The sequence below is a fragment of the Thermobia domestica genome, chromosome 8 (genome assembly GCF_964235325.1).
Source record: "Thermobia domestica chromosome 8, izTheDome1.hap1.1, whole genome shotgun sequence".
Lineage (NCBI taxonomy): Eukaryota > Metazoa > Arthropoda > Insecta > Zygentoma > Lepismatidae > Thermobia > Thermobia domestica.
This window is the reverse complement of record NC_137461.1, coordinates 57,129,543-57,154,057: the sequence shown is the minus strand read 5'-3', so window position 1 is coordinate 57,154,057 and position 24,515 is coordinate 57,129,543. Positions and strand designations below refer to the sequence as shown.

Genomic DNA, 24,515 nt, shown 5'->3' with positions numbered 1-24,515 from the left:
ATCAACTCTGACCCATGATCCACGTCCTTCTCTCCATTGACTAAAGAGGTTACACTTGAAATAAAACAAGACTGTGAAATTTTCACTTATCGGAGTTTGAATTCCTACCGTCAATCGCTCAAGCACCGCTCTGTTACAATACCGGTGGATCTGACCTTTGCGATATACAATGGTAAAGTGTTTCTCATCTTCCAAATTAAGATGAATTTAAATTTATCATATATAATTATTTCTTTCTTGGCTTACATATACATTTCAGTAGAAAACAGGATGAAATTTGAAAGTATCAAATCAAGATAAAGTAGACCAACGTAAGAAGAGAAGAAAGAAAAACTAGTTTTCCATATAATTAAGCATGCCGTACTAATTTAAAATGCTCATGAAATTAAGCTTGGAATACAAATGTTATGTCTATTTTTCTCACAACTTTGTGGTTTGATTGCCTTATGCTGTGAACGCTCCATACCTATATTATACACCAGCTTCAGCAATCCTTAAATTAGAAAGCAGTGGGTATAAAATGCAAAGGACTGTAGTTTTCATCCTCAATTAGTTTCTCAACTAATATCAATCGTTTTCGATAATTTTTACAAATCAACCCACTACCAATTTTCAATATATAGAAAATCCCCCCCCCCGCTCATAAAACACATTTTTAAAAATGCCAGGACACGTTCTGTTTATTTTTAGTAAAGAGTTATATACTGAATTTAAGCTCTCTAAGTTGAACGGCTTGTAAGATACTCAGTTTTTCGCAAAAATTCGGAAACCTACTCCCCACTTAGGATATGTGTTATAATGAAAGTGATATGCGTATGATAACTTCCCAGTTGGGATTGGGGCCTGATTATATACCAAATGTCATTTCATTTGACTTTGCAATTTGACCGTGATAATCACGCAGACATAGTTACTTTCAGTTTTTTATACTAGGTATAATAATTCATATATTACAGGTGATTCAAAATTTTTTTCCAGCAGTTAGCTCCTCTAAAAGCTCACAAGCTGTACTCCTCTTGCTATTGCCACTCTTACAATTGCAAATATCAAAATCCAAAAATGCCTGAGCTTTTTTCATTAGAAATGGAGATTCAGAAAAAGAAAAATGGAGATATTGAAAGTAAAACGTAGACAAGTTCACCAGTGTTCACCAGTGTTCTGCGCTGTCTACAATGCGCAGAACAGAATGGGAAGGTGGGTAGGTAGAGGGTCGTTTCGTCCAAAGATATTTCGTCCAAAGGATTTTCGTCCAGAGACATTTAGCCCAAACACATTTGGTCCAGGGACATTTGGTCCAAAGGGTAATTTCTCCAAAGAACATTTTGTCCAAAAGACAATTGGTCCAAAGGACATTTCGTCCAAAAGACATTTGGCCCAAAGGACATTTCGTCCAAAACACAATTGGTTTAAAGAATATTTCGTCCAAAGGACATTTTGTCCAAAAGCCAATTGGTCCAAAGGACATTTCGTCCAAAAGCCAATTGGTCCAAAGAACATTTCGTCCAAAGGATTTTCGTCCAGAGACATTTAGTCCAAACACATTTGGTCCAGGGACATTTCGTCCAAAACACAATTGGTGCAAAAGACAATTGTTCCAAAGAACATTTCGTCCAAAACACAATTGGTCCAAAAGATATTTGGTCCAAAGGGCATTTCGTCCAAAAAACAATTGGTCCAAGGGACATTTCGTCCAGGGATGTTTAGTTCAAAGCACATTTCGTCCAAAGAACATTTGGTCCGGTAACACTTGGGGGTCAAGGGTTTGCTTCTATTAGAAGAGTAAAAGTGATGCATATAACATTATGACTCACAAGTAATACCTCCCAAGTGTAACTCCGATTTTGCAAAAAAAAAAAAAAAAAAAAAAAAAAAGGCAGGTAGATACTACACACAAAATAAACGAATACGCGTTTTTCCTGCGGAAAAGTGGTTTTAGGGGGGGGGAACCCCTACTCAAAATTTTGAAAGTTGACGCCCGAAAGGCAAGAAGAAGTGGACCGAAGTGAACGAAATTGTGCACAGATATTGCAGACGTAAAATGAGGGAATACGTGTTTCGTATTTTCCTGGAAAAAATGGTTACGTGGGGCACAGACCCCTCCAAACCTTTGATCACGAAATATCAAAAGTACTAATAACAGTATGTCAGATGTGTGTAAAGAACATGAAAAATTGCAATGAAAATTTGAGTAGGGACAATACGCAAAAAATAAATAAATACGTTTTTTTTATTTTCTGCAAAAGAACGGTTTTAGGGGGGCAAAAGCCCCAATCCAAGAGTTTGAAACTTGAAGCCCGAAAGGTCACAAGAAATGAACCAAAGTGAATGAAATTGTGCAGAGGTATTGTAGACATAAAATGAGGGAATACTGGTTTCGTATTTACCTGAAAAAAAGAAAAAGGTTTGGGTGGGACACAGACCCCTACAAAACTTTGATCGTGAAACATCAAAAGTGCAAATAACAGTATGTCTGAAGTGCTTAAAGGACATGAAGAATTGGAACGACATATTGTGTAGGGACAATACGCAAAAAATAAACAAATGCGAGTTTATTTTCTGAGGAAAAACGGTTTTAAGGGACAAAATCTCCCACCACAAATTTTGAAATTTGAGGTCTAAAAGGCAAGAAGAAGTGTACAGAATTGAATGAAACTGTGCACAGATATTGTAGACGTAAATTAAGGAAATTGGGTTTCGTATTTTCCTTTTAAAAAAACGGTTGCGTATATCACGGACCTTTTAAACTGTTGATTACGAAATGTCAAAAGTGCAAATAATTATACGTCAGAGGTTCTTAAAGAGTATGGAGAATTGCAACGAAACCTCGTATAGGGACAATTCGCAAAACAATAAACGCGAAACGTGTTTTAATTTGTGCGGAAAACAGTATTGGGGCCTAGGCCTTCTCCGCAAAAAAGTAAATATTACCGTAATAGCGCAGGAAGTAGTGGACCAAAGCAAATGAAATTGTGGGTAGACATTTTAGAGACCCTATGTAAAATAAGGTCTTTCGTGTTTCTGATGTATCCCTATCCGTTTTGCTTCAAATTTGGCACATCAACAGCAAACAGGAAATTAATCGACACGTGTTTTTGTTTATGCGGAAAAACATTGTAAGGGTTAAAGGTGCCTCCTGAAATGCTATAAAATACACTATACTGTTTGTGCTTGTTGTTGATCTGTCAAATTTGAAGAAATCAGATGGAGACACTTGTGAAACACGAAAGGCCTTATTTTACGTATCCAATATCTACATACAATTTCATTCACTTCGGTTTACTTCTTCTTGGCTTTCGGGCTTCAACTTTCAAAACTTTGGGTGGGAGTTTTTGCACCCTATAACCCTTTTTTCGCAGAAAATAAAAAAACTGTGTTCATTTATTTTTTGCATATTGTCCATACACAAAGTTTCGTTGCAATTCTTCATGTAAATTTAGGCACTTCTGACATACTGTTACTAGCACTTTTGATATTTCATGAGCAAAGGTTTGGAGGGGTCCGCGCCCCACCCAACCATTCTTTCTAGAAAAACACGAAACCTGTATTCCCTCATTTTTCGTCTACAATATTTGTGCACGATTTCATTCATTTCGGTCCACTTCTTCTTGCCTTTCGGGCGACAACTTTCAAAATTTTGGGTGGGGGCTTTTGCCCCCTAAAACCGTTTTTCCGCAGAAAATAAAAAAGCATGTATTTACTTAGTTTATGTGTAGTATCTGCCTGCCAAATTTTTATCAAAATTGGAGTGTTACACTTGGGAAGTGTTACTTGTGTAGCTTCTTATTTCTAAAGGAAATTTTGAAATAGAGATTTATTCCGCAATTTTCTTTTCGATAAAACAAATATATGTTAAGATATTCAGAAAAAACGTAAACGCCTGAAAACTAAATGGCCACCTTTCTTTGCTTTCATTAATAATTTTACAAAAATACAGTTTTAGCTTCGCAGAAATACAGTTGAAGCTTCGTTGGTTAAGGAATTCACCTCCCAAAATGATAAACAACCCTTTGAAGAGCATACTCCCTCTTCATTTGCGGACAACATTGCCTCCGTATGGTCATGTGAATCCTGTATTTGGTTTGAGACTTTGGAATGGATATCTGAAATGTACTGTGCTGTACCGAGAAAATTAATATGAAAGCAAAAGTATATAGTATATTTGCATAAGGAGTAACACTGAAATAAAAATACAAGACAAGTTAACAATTCTGGTTTGTCATACAACTCACTAATTATGTAGAAACGTCTGCCGAAGTTACACACTATCAATAGTCTACAAATAGAAACCAGACTTGTGGTTAACCTGAAAAGATACGTATATTCTACACGAAATGTTCCAACTTTCATCTTATATTTGTCAATCTCTTTTCACAATGTTGCAGCCAAGAATGTGACTGTTTAAGAGTATTATCTCTGGACACTAAGAATATATTTCACACATGTGTATTTTTCTATTCTCAGTATTTCTTCAAAGATACTTGACACATAATTTTTCACTTTTCTAACACAAGGGTTTGAATACCTAATATTTAACTTACTCAAATTTAAACTCCATTAATTTTAGTTACCGGTACTTATTTTAGAACTATTTCATTCACAACATGAAAATTTTAGATGTCATGTTAGCAGTTATTACAGCAACATACTTCACACTACAACCTTTCCCTCACTCCTGTTGTTCGGCCATCTTGTTTTCAGGCGTTTACGTTTTTCAGAATATCTCAGCATTATTTGTTCTATCAAAATGTAAATTGCGGAATAAATCTCTATTTCAAATTTCCTTTAGAAATAAGAAGCTACTGAGTCATAATGTTATATGAATCACTTTTACTCTTCTAATAGAAACAAACCCTTGGCCCCCAAGCGTTACCGGACCAAATGTTCTTTGGACGAAATGTGCTTTGAACTAAACATCCCTGGACGAAATGTCCTTTGGACCAATTCTCCTTTGGACGAAATGTCCTTTGGACCAATTGTATTTTGGACGAAATGTCATTTGGACGAATTGTCCTTTGGACCAAATGTCTTTGGATTAAATGTCTCTGGACGAAATGTTCTTTGGACGAAATATCTTTGGACTAAAGGGTGGCCACCGGGTGGGCCAGTGTGAGTCACGGTGAGTGGTGTTTCGCAGTAGGTCACGTCCTTTTGACCCACGATCCACTGATCCACTCACAAATCTTGACCCATTTCACCCACTTACCAACCGACCCACTGACCCACTCCATCTTTGATTTTAACATGTCTTGTTTCATTTAAAAGACGAAACATACATCCACATAATTTTTTCATCGATTGCGAAGGTTGGCTTAATATCATAATTGTAATGGTAATTTCTTCTGATGGTAAGGTGAGAAATTGATATGATTAAAAAGCCCATCTTGACGTGGGTACAAATTACCTTCCAAAGTTATTAGAAACGCTTTTTCACCCCGAAAACTATGAATTCGACAAATATTTAAGTAATTTTTGAGATTTTATTTTTAGCTCTCCCAGCCATCATCCTGTGAAGATGGGGATGAATTTGGATGTCACCTCCATTGAGGGCAGCACTATCCATCTCAACGACCGAGAAAATTATGGATAAAATACTAAGATCAGTCGTTTTACATTATTTTTACATGTCCCACCTCCCAAGTTGCATAACTTCATACTACTACAATATTTTCTTCTTAGATTGAAAGTAATATGTCCCCCAAGTTTAATAAAGGTTGTCCCAGACATTCCAGAACTACGCTCTCCTTATTAGATGTGCTGGGGGATCTTACTCTTACTGGAAGTTGAACTTATAAGGTCATCAGAACTGCTCCCAATGAACTTGGCGACCACGAAAGATATGGGTTGTATACTAACATTGGTTATTTTCAATTATTTCTACATGTCACAAATTTCACAAACTCCTTCATTGTGTTAATGAGGGCTTAACTTACATAGCATCTGAAGTTCCAATCTTTACCTAAGAGACCCCCAAAATTATAGATTCGACACTAATGTAGGTCTTTTTTTATAATTTTGATGTCAGTCCCTTTCATTTCTCCTAGGACAGCAAACGGATACTGCCACTGCTAGGACTAAATTTGGTCTTAAATGGCATTAAAATTTCTACCAATTAATTTAGCGAACAGTGCTGCATTTAGAAGCTCGGCGTCCCTACGCACTTTTGCTCTCGGCGCCCCCAATAACTACACATTTCTCCGTTCCTTGATCCCTAACTTACAAATAAAACTTAATTCGAATATGCTTAATTAGTGAATTTATTGCAGCTAAATGCCACTCACTAGATGCTACAGCTACAATTACGTAACAAAAAATAAATGGGAAACATGTTCTGAATTATTTTCAGATTTCTTACGCTATCATTAAATATATTAGAATAGTAAAACAGGACTGCTTATGAAATAGTATATTTGCTCTCGATTTTTTAAACTTTTTCATACGAAAAAAAATTTAAACTTTGCGCTCTTCAAATATGTTGCCCTCTAGGCACGGGCCTAGTTGGACTAATGAGAAATGCGGCACTGAAAACTTACGCTTCGACTCTAATATTGGTTGATTTCGATACTTTTTTGTCGCTACGTAACCACCCTGGGTGCTAATGGGAGCTTAATTGGACTTGAATTGAAAGTAGAACTGTTTACCTAAGCGACCACGAAACTATGGATTCGATACTAATATCGATCCTTTTCTAGCATTTTTGATATATATCCCGACAGTACTCTTTTCCAGACTGTAAGAAATATGGTTAAAATTGCTCTAGACATATCAGAATTATGTCGAAACACACACATACATCCACTTTCATATATATAAATACAGAGTGAGCGAGCGAGAAAGTGAGAGAGAGCACATTGCAAAAGCATATATCAGGTATTGAATTGAAAATCTATGTAAAGACTTTCTGCTGTGGCATGCTTCATAAGGACAATTCCAGTCTGCTCACGTGACCTTTGGGGTTCATGAATTTCTTGCGAGCGTTCCGACTTTGGATTCTCTGTTTATACCCTCTTTTTATGCCTCGGATAATTTTTCAAGAATATCAATGACATGCTGTAATACGAATGTTCAGAAGTAACCCCTATATGACAAATAACTGCAAATAAATACACTACATAATTTATTTATTGCGATGATATTATTTTCTTAATTTGTATTTAACATTCACATATATCATAGAATACCAACGTACTGTGAACACCTGTTATATTTTAAACATAATAATCACTTTGTTCTGCAATGATTATATATTATATATATATAACTGACGTATTTTAATGTAATTATTTTATATAATTTTTCATGCATTGCGGAAAATAGAATTTCATAAAAGAAACATTGACTCAGAGGGGAATCGAACCCTCGACCTGACGATTTGAAATCCAACGGCGTACCACTGAGCTAACACAAGCGATATATACCGGTATTTAAGATAATAATTACATTCATATCCACTGCAAACGCTGTTTTTGTTCTACTTTGACTTTTATTTTAGTACTCAGGAGAGAATAATGTTCTATGTCTTAACTTTCACCATTCTTTTACATATGGAAAGATTCGTTTACGTATCTAAATATTCCATTAAGCATGGAGAGCAAAATGACAAACAAGCATGTGCTGGCATTAATACAGTTTCGAAATATTGTATCATTAAGTATTTCAATCAATGTTGCTTTCTTATATATAATTGGTAACAAGTCTTATTATATTTAAAAGAAGAAAAACACATCTGCAAGATTTTTCCCGATTGCAAAGGTTGGCTTCGAGGTTCGAACCTGGTTTACTTTTTCCCGAAGATACCCGAAGTTGGACTTAGAAAATTTTTGCCTCGAAACAGCAATAAAGAATGCGCTCAACCTTTTTGAGACAAGGTGTACGTCTATCTATAATTAACAAAATTTTCTATTTCCGCAGAAATGGAGTAATTTATGGCCCAACAATAATTTCGACGACATTGAAGTATCAAGAAAGATCCAATGGCGACGAAGGACCAAGGAGTAAAGATTCATTATTCGGCTGACACATCAGAATTAAGTAACTTGTAGAGGTAGACAGAATAGATTTAGAAGATTAGGTAGAATTTACAAGTTAGATAGTAGTTTTGCTTGTAGAGTAATAGTACTAGTAGTATCGTTTGTAGAATAGAAGTAGTAGTACTGCTTGTACAGCAGTAGAAACAATAGAATCACTGGTAGAGTAATAACAATAATAGTATGCTTTCCATAACTGCTTACCTTGTAGATAGCATAATTAGAAGATATTGTTGTTCGTATGTAGTAGGCTTTGTATTTCGCATGTGGTAGTATAATATTAGTAGGTAATGATATTGCTACAATTGTACGGTGGCTCAGTGGTTGAGAGATTACCTCTTGTGCATGAGGTACCTGGTTTGATCCTTAGCTAAGTAAGTTTGTAGTAGACAACATCATGCTCGTGGGTTTTCTCGGGTAGTCCTGTTTCCTCCCACTTTCTCATTCCATGAGGCCAAGTGTTCTATATGATTATGTTCTTTTCGATGTGGGTTGTTGGTATGGGTGTTTTAAATATTGAGATTTATATATAAAATGTGGTCTAGAAAAAAGTGGAGGGTTTACTGAGGAAACCCCGTTTATCCATTAATCTTGCGTCTAATTACAAATTCACAATATAGTTTTTCCTATCTATTTCTATTTTTGTACCCATTTCTAACTAATAAATTATTTTTTCTGCTAATTTTAAAAATGCGTAAAGTGTTAGATATGAAGGACCACATAGAGTTTTAGCATGCTTCTAAATGCCTGAATTCACAGCATCAATTTCTCATAAGTAGAAGCTTTGCTTTGTTATAATTAAATATAAACTAATTATTTGCTGAGCAAAACTATATATTTTCATTAAAATTCAACACGTGTTACAGTTTCGCCAACTAACTCTTTGGCTTCATCAGACACTATGTGATACAGTATAACTGTACAATCGTATATACATACAACAGCTAAGATATACATACAACAGCTAAGATATACATACAACAGCTAAGATATACATAAAACAGCGAAGATATACGATTGTACAGTTATACTGTATCACATAGTGTCTGATGAAGCCAAAGAGTTCGTTGGCGAAACTGTAACACGTGTTGAATTTTAATGAAAATATATAGTTTTGCTCAGCAAATAATTAGTTTGTAATCAATTTCTATTTTATAGGATAACAAATCACTACTTAAATTACAAGGAATATGTTTGATTCTGCCTTAGAATGAAACGTATTCCACCTTAAACTTACCTAATTCAAGTCCTGTACATAGCGGGAGCATGGTGGATCAGTGATAGAAATTAAGTACTCACCTCTGATATTAGAGATCTCTGGTTTGATCCCAGGCCAAGTGAGTGCGTAGAGACGACATCCCGTCCGTGTTTTATATTTATTTTAATTTTCTTAGATATTGTCCCCTTTGACCCCACTTTCTCACTCCGACAAATTTTTCATAATCATTTATCTTAATTGTTCCTTTGACTCCTTTAGCCTCAAGAGCATAACTGTGGGGAACCTAAAGCTAGAAGATTTACTTCATTTAATTTATATACGATTTACTGGTTCCACAAGATATAATAGTATTACTTTATTAATAAGTACTCTGTATATTTTTCCAGCATAAACTTTATTTTGATCTCTTTCTTCGCTTTTGCCTTCGCCTTAACAATGCTTTCCCATTGATATGTAAGTTAATGTTCGGAACACTTGGCAGAGTTGGATGTACGTAAGCAATTTCGAACTGACCAGTGTTTGCCCAACGGTTGTTGCGTCTGTCGATCACAACTACGGAAGAGAAAGAAAGGTTTGTTTTCTAGCAAAAATTCAAGTTTTATTTTAGAATGTTGCGATCTTCTAACAAAAAATAAGTTATTTCTGGTTCTACGAACAGACACGGGAAAGAAAAGAACACTACTTTTATCTTAAAATTTCTTTAGTTATATCCTCATATCTGTGTTTTGGCATATAAATTTGGAGACGGAAACCTTTTAAGAAGGCTAAAAAGAAATATCTAAATATGTTGTCATATTAATAATGAATAAGGATATTAAGATTATGAAACAGTGGTTGGTGTTCAATATTTTTTTAACATGACTACTCAGTATAAAACGTTAATGTTTTAACATCTTATACAGGTATTTCAATAAAACATTTGTATAAATATACGTTATTTCAATCCAATCACAGTTGGAAAAAATAATAAAAATGTTAACGGACTGAAATAAAAACAACGAAGTAGATTAATTCCGATATTCACACTGCCAGCAGTTGAAGTATTTCATAATGTTGCTTCGAAGGCTATCAACAGATCTTAATGAAATTTATACGAAATGATTGCAAAAGCATCCTCTTTCAAACAGGAAGTATGTCAAGTTTATGCGTGACCTTAGATATATATATATAAACGGGTCAAATTGAGAAACTCTTTCTTTTTTAGGAGTCTGTTAAATACAAGGAAGTAGGAAAGAGAAGTTTTGAAAATGTCCTTACAAAAATGTTCGATTCTTCATTTTAATCGTTTAAAATTGGTAATACTGTCTCGGAGACAAGCAAAAATGAACTAACGGACAGCCCATTATATTTTAACGATACAGTCTTAATGTTGTGTTAATTGTTTCAATAGTACCTGAGAAAAATACAGTGTATTGTCACTTGTAATGAAAAAGTCGAAAATTAGATTTTGCAACGTGAAAGATAATGTTCATCATTTAACTTCTAATTGAAGTATAGATACAACCTGCACGTCGTTTTAATTACAGTTAAATGAGATTTCTTTTAGTAGGGGAGAGTCGTATAGTATCGGACGTCGGCTAGTATCGGACGATATTCGTTTCTGATAATTGGGCTACAACTGTCAACACTGCCTATGACGTGTTCGTAGCCTCAAACGACACAAAGTATTTGACGCCATTGTGGATTAGTTGAATGCGTCGTTTGGAAGCAGCAACATCGTATGTGTTTTCGTGTTTCCAATGCCGAAGTTAACTTTGTAAAACTGTAGCGTACAGCTGGGTAAGTAGATAATCGCATAAACATATTTTAACAACGTGATGTCATCTTGCGAATATGTACATGAAGTAATGTTCGTGTAATTTTATTTCATTTGATTTGACAAAATATTTTCTTGGTCTATGTCAGTCGGGTAATATCGGACAAGGCATTGGCGGCCAGTACCGGACACACCGATGAGAGAATTTTGGCGCCAATGCTTATGGTGTTTTTTATTTTTCAGCTAAACATGGGGAAAACAAGAGGAAAATGGACGGTAGAGAATATGAAGTTAGCCATAGATGTCGTCAAAAGTGGACTTAGATTTTGATCATGATATGACAGATGCAGAAAATGATCATCCACGCCAATCCCAATTCGCGTGCACACCGCCAGGATATCACCATACTGAAGCAACACAGGCCGATGTAGATGTCTCAGATATCCCTTCAACGTCTGGGTCTAGTACATCTCGTCAAATCTCTAGATCTTGTCTGGAAGAAATATCTCCACTTCCAGGTGACAAAAAAGAAATATTGAACGTGAGGAAACGACGTGGAGAACATAGTGAAATTCTCACTTCAAGTCCCTATAAAAACACACTAGAAGAAAGAAGGAGACGCATGGCTACAACAGCTAAAAGTGGTATAACCTCGGCGAGAAAAGCAGACTTAAAACGAAAACCTGACATGGAAAATGGTGAGTCTTTTTCATCGGCAAATAAATCATAGTTTTTAAATCCTAAAAATGAAGAAAATACTGTATGTTTGGCCTGTGGAGAAAATTTCCAGGAAGACTGGATTCAGTGCAACTTTTGCTATCGATGGGCCCACGAAAATTGTGCCGATCTTGGAGGAGATTCTTTATTTTACTAGTGTGATGTGAGTAAGTAAGTTAAAACATGTAAGTAAGGCGAAGTTCCCATGAAAGTGAGAGTGTGTCATGGTGTCCGATATAGGCCTCCAATGTTTCATGTAGTGCAAATTTAATGTTTCAGAAAAATGTACATTATTACTCAGTTATTGTATGTTGTAAGTTCGTGATATAATGTAATTGTTCAGCAAGGAATAAAGATTTCAGAAATGTATTACCAATTTATATTCCGCCAAACACTTACCAATTAATTGTAACAGAGCTATCTATGACGATACTACCCGACTCTCCCCTACATCTACATATTATGTTTGGACACAATGTACGAAAAAGAATAGAGGGAAATTTTTGAAGTTTCTTAACAAAACCCCCCGCGTCCTTAATCTAATCAGTTATTACTATGACTGTCTGTAACACGTAAAATCGTGTCTCTGTGACACTTAAAACAATTGAGGTATATCCTTTTATGTTGCAAAAATATCCAATAAACCCTTGTGTTGATGGCTCTAATAGTTGTTACAATTCAGATTAACTATTACAATTGTAAAATACCAAACTGTATATGAAACCCCCCTTTATTTAGATCCATAATAAGATAGGTGGCAACCTCTATCATGCAGTCTGTAATTGATTTGTCAGTTACTGAAACTCCGACAGGTGGCAATTATGGTAGGAATATTTAAACCATCGATACCTGCAGCCAGCAGAACGTGCACCCAGCGTATTAAGCTCTGGGTATGTATAAGGTTTAGCTGTGACTTTTAAGTATTTTTGATAGTGGAAATTCTCTTTAGGTCTAATGGAAATAACCTTTATTAATTTGCTTGTTTTTCTTTGGAAAATAGATTTTGGTTAAAGAAGGAAATGCAATAAGCGAGAAAGTTCAGTTATTTTTAATATTAGTTAATGTGGAATTGTTGTAAGTAATTAGGAATTTTGGAAGGATTATTATCTATTTATGCGTTGTGTAAGTCATATTAACCAGTTTCAAGAAAAGTAAAAGTGAGTCAAAACTATAATGGATGGTCTTCCTTTCTCTACCTAATTGGCTTTTGCCATTTGAAATTGATAGCGAATCTATTTCATTGATTGTTTTCTCATCTAATTTCTGGGATTGGAACCAGTTTTAAGTTCCTTTCGTATTTCGTTTGATTTTGAAGAAAGAAAGGGGTGGGGGAAGCCAGCTGAAGCAACCTTGCTTCATAATTCTCTTTAGCATTGGAATTTTAACTGGTGTTTTCATGGAATTATTGCTTTACGGTAAAGAATTCTGAAGAAAAACCCAAGAGAGAAAGAGAGAGAAGGAGAGAAGTTGTAGATGATCAAGGTTATGAAAGAGGAAGTGTCTTAAGACGTGAAAAGAATTAGGCTACACTTATTCTTTGGCAATCAACTTCTATATGTTATTGTTACATATACATTCAGTTACAGTGGCGTGTTTAGGGGGTGGCTATCGGGTTTAAGCCCCTCCCCGAAATAAATTTGTTATATGCAAAAGTTCATTAAAATTTATCGGCCCAAAAGGAAAAATATCAGTGCTTATTCACGAGTTGTGCATAGCCCCCTCGAAACAAAATCCTAAATACGCCACTGTTCAGTTATAATAAATAGTTTTGTTACCCAGAAGTTTGACACAGAAAAATTGTAGAATAGCATGTTGCCTTTTTGGTATTTTTGAATGTTGTGAAAATAATTTCTCATAAGAGCATCTCTTTGACCGCTGAACTTGCTGTGTGATCGTGAACGTGCCATGCTGCGGCATTTGACAACTGGTCCTTCTTCATTTATATTTTGCTACAAAAAAGGATGGAAGGCTAATCAGTTATACAGTAGTGTAGGTTTGGAGGTGCACAATTTTACGATTACATGCAACATAGTACGTGAGAAAAAATTTGGAATATTTGCAAAAATAATTTTCGTTCAAATTATCCCAGTATCATAGAGGAGAGGCGGCGGTGGATAAAAGTAAGATTTTTGCATCAATAACACAAAATATAACTTTTTGCTGTTGTGTTAAAAATAATACAAATAATAAATGTCATTCAAACGAGACTTATACAAAAGGGAAAGCCATATCAGTGCAATTGAAACAGTGTATAAGTTGTGGCTATACTCCAATCAGAATATATATGAATGAACATTATCTTCCTTTTCCCTAAATTCAATTCTCTAACTTTTCCTAGTAAGTGACCTCAGATATCATTGAAACACTGAATGCAACATTCACACAGTATCGTTGTTATGATGGGACATTCTGTTTTGTTTCTCGCGGGAGCAATGTTGCCAAGTTGTAAGCGAATAATGTAAAGAAACGAACATTTTTGTGAGGAAATTTTCAAAACTTCTCTTTGTTGTTTTCCTGTTTTGGGATATTCAAACTAAACTTATACCGAAGGAAAGTCACATAATTGAAATTCAAATGGAATATAAACTCGTCTAATTGAGTTATATGTGTCTAAATAAAAGTCTATCATTTTGCCAGGAGAGGAAAATCTTATAAAAGGCGGATGTTTTAATATATTTTTCTGCCATACCAGTAGAGGTCAAGTCGAGAAGATTTTCATGAGCACCTATTTTAAAACGCAAAACACAATCAAAGATAAAAGTAGTTTGTTTTCTACCCCCATGAAAACATTTGCTTGTTAGTTTTTCATTTCTTGCGTTAGAAGATATGCAAAGTTTATTTAATTGAAGAACGTTCATTGGGTATTTTCAAATCGCTATCCTGCAGAATCGATCGCGTACATGGATGAGAAATGAATACCATATAATCTAAATTATGAAATGATGCAACGAGAAAAATATTTATATCATAAAACAGGATGAATTTCAATTATATTTTGATGAACTATGTAGGAAAAAAAGAAATGTTTATTCATTTATTAAAATTCCTTAAAATGAAGTGTTTTAACACATTAAATGGAGAAAAGGGAAGGTTCTAAAAATAATTTCCGCTATTCGGAACATGTTATGCTGGTGTTCGTTAAAGAGACATTTTACTGTGATAATAATAATAATATAAATTAAATTATGTTAATTTAAAATTAATATAAGATCATTCTTACCTTTAATAACATCTTCAAGACACTTTGGACAAAGTTTTCTCGTAACTGCAGTTGTATGATACATATTTGGATAGTGGTTGATTTCGAGGAGCCAAGGTCTATAATCTTCGGTCAGAATAAAATCAGCTCCAAATAATTCAAAGCACCTTCGATCTCTTGATAATACCTCCTCAGATGATATAAGAACGGCTTTCAAGATCTTTTTCATTTCACAGTAAATCTCCTGCCAAGCGTTGGATTTACCTATTTTACTTTGATGGCAAGAACCATAAGGGAGAGAAATAAACAAATTCTAAAAAAAATCTTCCAGTTTAATTTACTGTAGCATTAAAATGTCTATTTAAGGTAGCATGAAATGTCTATTTAAGGTTAAAGTAGAAAGTGGATCCAGTTGGCTAAGAACAGAAGTCAATGGAGAGCTTTTGTGAATGCGGTATTTAACCCGTCAACGCCCAGCGTCACATGCAGGTGACATTACTTTAAAGGCGTCTTCTTGTTCACCAATTGTCCACCAATGGGTCCTAGTGAATCACAGTAACACCAGCTACTTACCTATTTATGTTGCATCACCACACAAAAAAGTTTCAAAGTCGACGTATTGTACAAGGAAGAAGACGCCTTTAAATTAATGTAACCTGCAGGTGACATTTGGCGTTGACGGGTTAACTCTGGTTTCCATAAACCACAGAGTTAGGATTTAGGAATTAGATTTCTGGGCTATCGGCATCTACGACCATTTAGCCCGTCACGTACATAAGGTATGACATCCCTCGGCGAGCACACTATCCGATGAAAAGAAAGGAAGGAAGTGGCCTGGAACCATGCCTCGTGTGAATAAGGGAAACCCAGAAAAAGCCTCACTCAAGATGGCTGACTGGATAAAGCTGTTATACTTTTCGACCGAGTGTCCCCACTGGGAATCGAATCCGCGACTGCTCGCACCGAAGATGAGAGCGTTAGCGACTATGCCATGCAGGGCCACAAGCCACAGAGTTAGTTTTAGTTTATTTAATGTTCTATTGTATAGGATGTTCGGAAACAACATTAAAACATTTTGGTACAGAAATCACCACAAAACATGAAAAAATATATATGAACGTGGTTGCACAAATGTTATAAGATGCCGATGATTGGTCAGAACGGTACAAAAAGTACCATAACTCGGAAACTAGATGTCAGATAAAGGTCTGGTAAAAGAGCAAAATGCTTATTTTGATATTACTCGTAGTACCCATTAATGTACAGTAGATATGGGATGTGTGGCAGCTTTTAGTTCCTGGCCTATAATATTTAAATTGTAGAAGACTTCATGAATTTCTTTCCATGCTTCGAAGCTAACTTTGTCGCCACCCCAGTTCTCCATCCACTGATATATTAATGGAATTTAGGCTCTATATCAATACTATGTTATTTCGCCCGATCTTGATCTGACATTTCGTTCTCGAGTTATAATCCTGTGTTTTATCATTCCAACCAATTTTCGGCGTACTTTAGCTCCGAAATGACGCAATCGTGCACCCATGTTGGTCTATAACTTTTTTCATGTTTTCATGTGATATAGTTAGAACAAAGAAAAGTATAAACTCATCTAAGTGAAACCGACTAAGTGAAAGAGAATAAATATGTTTATGAAGACTGAAGTTCCTTTTTATTGTAGACATTACACAAACAACAGATTTCACTCAACACTTTACATATCTGAAGAAAAAAGGTTCAATCAAATGTCACTGTAGTCATACAACTAATTGACAACTAAAAGAAGTATAAAGAATATTATCCAAGTTAAGATGTAAGGAAAATAACTAATTTCAGGAAATAAGTTATTATTTTATACATTTTATACTGTAGTACTTTTATATGGTATAGTGATATAATAGATCTCCAGATTATGTTTAAGGTTACGTAATTTTTCTCAATAATTTAAAATTTCAGAATATTTGGTAAGGAATTTCCAGAATATACTCAACACTATTATATATTTATAGAATATCGGAGGAAACAAGAGGATATTACGATGGTAGTCGAAAATACGAATGGAAAGGTAGTTAGCGAGAGAAGTGAAGTCTTAGTGAAACACAAACAAACTATTTGCTGAGCAAAACAATATATTCACATAAAAAAAAACTACATGCGTGTTACAGTTTCGCCAACTAACATTTTGGCTTCATCAGACACTATCTATCAGGCTAAGATAGTGTCTGATGAAGCCAAAATGTTAGTTGGCGAAACTGTAACACGCATGTAGTTTTTTTTTTATGTGAATATATAGTTTTGCTCAGCAAATAGTTTGTTTGTGTTTCAGTATATACAAAGCAAAGCTTCTACTTATGGAAAATATTGAAGTCTTAGGAAGATGGAAAGAATATGTTAAGAACTTATATGAGAGTTAGGAACAGACCTGTGGCCTAGATGTTGAAGTAAAGAATGAAGTAGGCGAGGATGATAAAGGGATTAGTATTCTTCGGGATTAGTTTGAAAAAGCTATATCCGAGATTAGGAATAGAAAGTCAATCGGGACAAATAATACACCAATCGAATTAATGAAGAATATGGGGAACAAGAGCAAGAAAGAATTATTTATACTGTGTAATGAAATATGTGAAACAGAAGAGTGCCCAAAAAACTACATGAAGACGATCATGATACCGATAGCTAAGAAATCGAACCCAAAGAGATGTGAGGATTATAGACCTATTAGTCTCGTATCTCATGCAGCAAAAATTTTCTTCGAATTTTGAACATAATGTGTATGGAAGAACAAATGAATAAATTGAGGAGGAACAATTCGGGTTCAGGAGATGTAAGGGCACAAGAGATGCAATTGGATTATTAAAGCCGATCAGAGAAATGTTTATAGAAAAAGGAAAGGAGGTGTATGTATTTATTGATCTGGAAAAGACTTTCCAGATTAACCACTTGAATTGGGAATTGTTGTTGCAAGTTCTAAAGAAGGTTCGGTTGGAATTGAAAGATTGAAGACTCATAAGAAATTTACATATGAATCAACAAGTAAGTGTTATAATAGGGGAGGAAATGACAGAGGGGAGTGAAATTGAAAGGGGAGTTCGACAGGGATGCTGCCTTTCGCCTACATTATTTAATATCTATCTAGAAAAGATAGTGAAAAAGAGCCCACAAAATGAAAATGGCATTTCAATAGGAGGTAGAATGATTAGATATATAAGGTTTGCAGATAATATGGCGCTTGTTGTAGAATCTGAAAAGAAAATCAATAAGATGTTAGAAAACGAAGGAAGGACTGTGAAGAATATGGAATGAAAATAAATGTTAGAAAGACAGAAGCCATGGTGATTGCAGTATCAAGTAGAGAAGTAGGAGGGAAGAAAATAGAACAGGTAACTAGTTTTCGATACCTGAGTCGTATTATTAGTGATGATATGAAATGTGAACGTGGCATAAAAGCAAGGATAGGAATGGCGAACGAAGCCTTTAGGAGGAAGAAAACACTATTTTCTGGGATCTTGAATAAAGAGTTGAGAAAAGACTTATAAAATGCTTCGTATGGAGTCAGGAACATGGATATTGTGGGAAAATGATGAAAAACGACTGAAAGCTTTCAAAATGTGGGTGTGGAGAAGAATGGATAGAATTAGCTGGGTCAAGCGGAAAACGAACTCCTCAGGGTATTAGAAATGGTAGGGGAGAAAAGAACAATTTAGATATTGTTAAGAAGAGGAAGAGAAACTGGTTGGGACATTGGTTAACTGTATCATGAGGAAAGAGAGGGAGAGGTCGAAGGAGACTACAATTAATGAACAATATCAAAACAGAGAAATCGTACAGTACGTAAAGACGAAGAGGTTAGCGGAAGACCGTGGAGCATGAAAACTTCTCAGTTGCAGCAAGTGACCTGCCAATAATGGTAGAATACCTATGATGATGATATATATATAATAACTGTTTCGTTTTTGTTTTCCTTCAATTACACTCCGATGATCTGTATTCTTATGAAATAATTGTGGTACTCCTATACTCTTGCCTAGATGATCCAGATATACTAATCACAATATATACGTTTCGCGCCTCTGCAACAAGGAATGTTACTGAGTGAACTCTCTGGTTTCTCAATACAATGATTTTCTACTTTATAAATTAAAAAGTAAACTGAATAAATATGTTTTTTTTTTTAGTATTTATAGTAAAGGAAAATGTTAGAAAACAATAACGAAAACTCTTTCCTAATTCTATTGTGAGAAATATTATTCAAAATACTGAATTGAGACTGGCAATGCACTACCGAGTAACAAAGTTTCTTTGAAAACTGAGATTACTTTATGCTTTGTACGTACTAAAAGTATTGTGTTGTAAAAGTTTAATTTTGTTATTTAATTCTTGTATTATTTTGAAAAAGGAAACACTTAGCTTAAAGCGAAACTTAAAATTTAAGATAGTGAACAGTGTAATTAGGATCTGTTAGAAATCATACAACTTTTAATGAAGTTCTTTTTCAGAAATGGTTTTACTCCCCAAGTAAGTTCTATCTTACACATATTCAAGGTTGCAAGTAAGTTCTCTCTTACACATAAGGTCCGCCACTCCGGTTGATCCGACCGTGCTAGAGCCGAACTTGTCCCGACTCGTCGGTGACACAAGAGGCTTATTGTCGTTTACTGCCATCGCGGCATTGTTTACCTGCTGTTACCAGTTGTTCGCTTTAGTGCTCCGTCATCTCTTATATCCAGTGGCGTATTTAGGGAGGGCTTCCGGGCTTAAGCCCCCCTGAAAGTTAACAAAGCCCCCCGAAACTGCTTGTATCGTTTCTTTCGTTGTGCATGTTTTTTGTAATGTACTGTGCAGTTTTTAGGCTTACTGTTCGTTGGTTCTACGACAGTGTTCTGTAAATCCGTAGTATTTTCTGATAATCCGACCTTACAGCTAGTCCCAAAGATGACGAATTAGAGGGAATTCAAGAAATATACGTGTTAGCATTTTGTCTTTTAAGAAAACGGTTTATTAATATTATTTGTTAGTTTCTCAGACGGATCGTGGGGATAAGTAACATCTGTAAGAATTAAAGTTTTAAAGCTTCAAATAACTACAATAAAACTTATTTAATGGTTTAGGTATTGTGTACAACAATTAGTAAATTAAATACGTTTTCTTCCTTTAACTTGAATGATAAAAGTTTAAGTTTTACCAATGAGATTTCCTTTGAGAACCGCCACTATTACTTTTCCTTTCTTGCCTTTTATTTATTTCTTTTTTTTGTTTGTTTGTTTAACGTCAGACGAACATACCCTTTAGGTTAAAGGAGGCGGATGATATGAAGTGAATGATTGTAATTTTTTTTGTGATCTTCGAAGATCAGTAGATCTACTGGAAATTGAACCTGGGAACATGTGCACCAGAGGCACTGCGCTAGCCACTAGACCAATGAATGTCAAACCGTCGATTTCGAGCTACTATTGTATCCGCACCAAGTCGTAATGCTTGACCTAGATCTATCGATTTCACCACCCAATAGAACGCGAGGGCGTATTCTGGTCGTCAACCCCCACCCATCACATTTTGTCAGTGTCTTCTCTCGCGCTACACGGAAAACATCTCCCGAGAGAACCGTGTTGTCGGATTGGCGCCAAGTTCTGTTTTGTTAATTGTTTTTTGTTGCATTATATTCTCATTTTTACTATTCTTGTTTTTGGTACCGTTTTAGAATAATTGTTACTGTAGTTATTGTTGTGCAGTGTTATTATTGGTAATTTTTAAATGTTTTTTTTTTTTAAATATTCTTTTACACTGTCTTCAAAATTTGGCAACATTGTTGGCGAATTTCAGCTGTTTGACGTTTCTACAAGTGTGCGCTCGGGAAGCGGCTCCACGAATTGTACCGAAGTTTTCCGATGTATCAGAGCTCAAGCAATGATTGGTTTAGAGCCCAAGCTTCACGACTCGGCGCAAGTACTATAGTAGCTTGCGAGGATATTTTCGATAGATCGCGTTAAAGCTCTGATTGGCTAACCTTAATTCTTCCACTGAGCTGACGCTAATCACAGGGGGCGTTGACGACAACAACTGCTTGTTTCTCCCGCGCAACCGCCACTGTCTGCCTCATCTCACAGTTGATTGCGTATGCGTGAGGTTGTGCACGTTATGTTATGTTTTTCGTGTGTATATTAGACATTTGCTAACTTGGATACTTTGATTTCATACTTACTAAGTTTATAGGCAAGAAACAAGTGTAAGATTTTTTTTTACAGCTGGTAGTTCTTTTAATTGGTAGCTCACAGTAGGATTTAAAAACGTACGGTAATTTAGAAGCTTCATAAGTTTGGCTACCACTGCGCTAAACTAACGGGAAGGATTTAGAGGTGTCATATTTTATATTATACTGTAATACTATTTGTCAGAAATGGTATCACATACTGACGCATACTGGTTTAGTTCGACCATTGTGTCCTACTAGATGTTAAGAAGTATGAATTATGGAAAATACACTGGTATCCAAAAATATAGCATAATTACGTAAAATGGGAAAACGTGGGAACACATAATGGGAACAGCGGCATACAACCGTCATAGAACAGTGCGATCAGAACTGGCTTTGCCACACAGAAAGAAGCGTGCTGAAGGTCATGCAAGGGCCGCTGAATGGAGGGAAGGTAAATGCCCGAAGAAAAGTTGATAACAGCACACCACACCATAGTCGATTGCTGAGTCGTGTGTAAAGCAGACGTGTTGCCAATAGTGTTAATGCGTCGTGAAGGCTTCAACATGCCACGAGGACCCACATCAGACCCTCTCTTGCGGGGCAGGATAATCGGACGGCTGGAAGCTGGGCAAACACAAACGGAGGTGTCCAGAATACTGAATGTACCACAAAGTGTGATCTCACGACTGTGGCACAGGTTTCAAACTACCGGCAACATCGCACGTGCACCAATTCCGGGTCGCTCAAGAGTCACAACCCCTCGACAGGACCGGTATTTGTCTTTAAGAGCACGTCGGAATCAGTCGATGTCAGCACAGCAACTGTCATTAGAGGTTGCAGCTGCTACAGGAACACGTGCATCAAGACAAACGGTGTACCGGCGACTGCATGAGGCTGGTCTTTACGCAAGACGCCCCGTCGTGTGTGTCCCTCTCTCTCGTGTGCAGATCAGAGCCCGCTTGAGGTGGAGCCAAGAACACAGGCACTGGTCCATGGAACAATGGAGTTACGTTCTGTCCTCGGATGAGTCGCGATTCAGCTTGCAGTTAGATTCTCGACGGACACTGATATGGAGAGAACAGGAGACGCGCTATAACCCACAGAACATCATTAAAAGGGACCAATTTGGAGGTGAGGGTGTGATGGTTTGGGCGGTCATCATGCTGAATGGACGTACTGACCTACACGTCTTTCAGGGCGGGACTTTGACTGACCAGAGTTACCGTGATGAGGCGCTTGAACAGTATGTGAGACTGTTTCGGGATGCAGTTGGACCATCATTCATATTCATGGATGACAACACACGTTGTCATCGGGCAGGTGTTGTGGATGATTTTTTGAAGGAGGAAGATATTCGACGCATGGCGTGGGCTGCACGGTCCCCAGACATGATTCCAATATAACATGTCTGGGATGCATTGTGAAGCTGGATTGCAGCCCGACAGCCCCCACCACGAACGATTCCGGACCTGTGTACTGCCCTTTGGACGGAGTGGCCAAGGATACCGATGGACTTCATCAACGAAGTGATCGGAAGCATGGAACGACATTGTGCAGCCTATGTAGCCGCGCGGGGTGACCACACGCTTAACTGATGCTCTTGATCCACCACAAACTCATTTGTCTTCTCGCCACACACATTGGGTCATTTTCAACTATGGTAAGTCTTGTCAAATAAAGGTGTTGGGACTGTGTGCTGCATGTTTCCTTCTTCCGTTGCACACATTTTTCATGCAGGTGTCCACGTTTTGGATGACTAGGATCAGTCAGGTATGTTTGGTCCATGTGAATTAGGATTATGCTATCTTTTTGGACACCAGTGTAATACCGATGAGTTTGCTTGTGTTTCCTTACAAATAAATTCCAAATCTAAACAGTATAAATAAAAGCAAAGGTTTTCTATACCTAAGATAATTTACAAATGTATCTAAATCCCACATATTCTCCTTTGGCAATGCCGGGTTTCTTTTGGCAGACTGATATTTATGTTGAACACTGTTGTTGCAAAGATGTAGTGCCTCGTGATAATTAGTAAGACTGAATTCCTTTGAGCAAAATCGCAAGTAGCAAGTTCTGGAAAGATAAATAACCAAGTAAATAATGGAATTCTATTCAAATTTATGATTCTTCAATGCTATGTACGAACAACGCGAAGATTTCACGGATCTGGTTCAAATTTAGAATGCAAAGCAGGTAATGGTAAATGGCAGTGATGCCAACATGATCCCCATGGAACAATCCTTAATATGTTATATGTTTTTAGAAAACATTCAACATTGAACAATGATCAATGGATTCCCTTCTTAAATAGTAATTTGTAAATACTTAAAAATTACGGGAGAAAGATTATCTTGTAATTATGTTGAGTGATACACACTGTAGACCATTACAACTCTACGAAATTCTATCAGGTCTTATTTACAAATATATATCATTACTTAGAAAGAAATATCATAAGCGACATAGATTTGTTTACAAATGGAATCATAACTTTTTTTAAAACCTCTTTAGTGCTATACATACCACAGTTCCGTTTAATATAACATTGTAATGTAAAGGTTCTATACTCTCATCTTTTATAACATTGGTTAAAAAAAAAAAAAAAAAAAAAACTCTGATACCATTCCAGCTGATTCTTATATAAAATGACGTCCTAAATCCACATATGACCTCCGTTTTCCTCCATCACCCACTGTTTTCGAGGAAGGACCCCCCCCCACCTATTTGCATCACTTTTCGAAAGTTCGGAGGGAAGAAACGAATTATTATTTTAACATGTAGATTTCTTCTGAGGGGAGAGAGGTGAAAAGTTCTAAAATATGAACAGTCGTAGAAAGGAGATAGATTTGGGGGTGAGGGATTTGCTCTCTTTAAATTTTGAAAACATCAGTAAAAGTGATCGATTTTTCTGTATTTTTTTTCTAAATAAACAGTCTCCATTTGTCTGGGTCACATAGCATCTTCAGTTCTATCATCAATGCATTTGAATTAGGGTAGGATACTAAGCCTTCATCTTCCAGAGAAAAGTTATATCAGGGTTGACTGCTTGGTTCTGTAAGAAGAGATTTTTACACCCTTTTCTAAGGAATTGCACTGCTGAAGTCGAGACTCAAGTTGTTGAGATTTACTCTTAGGTAAATCCAAATCCCTGGTGAGATCAACTCCAATTTCAACTGAATAATGAGGCGAGGTTCTCGATCAGCTGAATTAGATGAAAACTGATTGCATAGACGGTCAAATCCTGCCAGATTCCAGGTAGTCAAGCCTCCATTTTATTCGTGACCAATTTCTTCAAAATCCACTTAAAATCAACTAATTTAGTGTAATGTAAATTAATAAATTCTTAGATACAAACGACACTTTTCGCTATATTTCCAGTTGGTTGATTCAATAAGAATTAAATTCGATTT

General features: G+C 36.1%; 1 protein-coding gene across 2 annotated transcripts in view; it reads right to left on the bottom strand.

The window, feature by feature from the left end:
- Nucleotides 1-9,602: 9,602 nt before the first annotated feature.
- LOC145692919 (tubulin glycylase 3A-like) overlaps nt 9,603-24,515 on the bottom strand; it is a 44,236-nt gene continuing 29,323 nt past the window's right edge. For both annotated transcript variants that reach the window (XM_081768474.1, XM_081768475.1), the window contains exons 8-10: nt 23,011-23,178; nt 14,937-15,187; nt 9,603-9,795 (exon numbers count right to left, since the gene is read on the bottom strand). In XM_081768474.1, the coding sequence (XP_081624600.1) occupies nt 9,638-9,795; nt 14,937-15,187; nt 23,011-23,178 (577 nt within the window). In that variant the 3' untranslated portion in view covers nt 9,603-9,637. The remainder of the gene's footprint in view (nt 9,796-14,936; nt 15,188-23,010; nt 23,179-24,515) is intronic.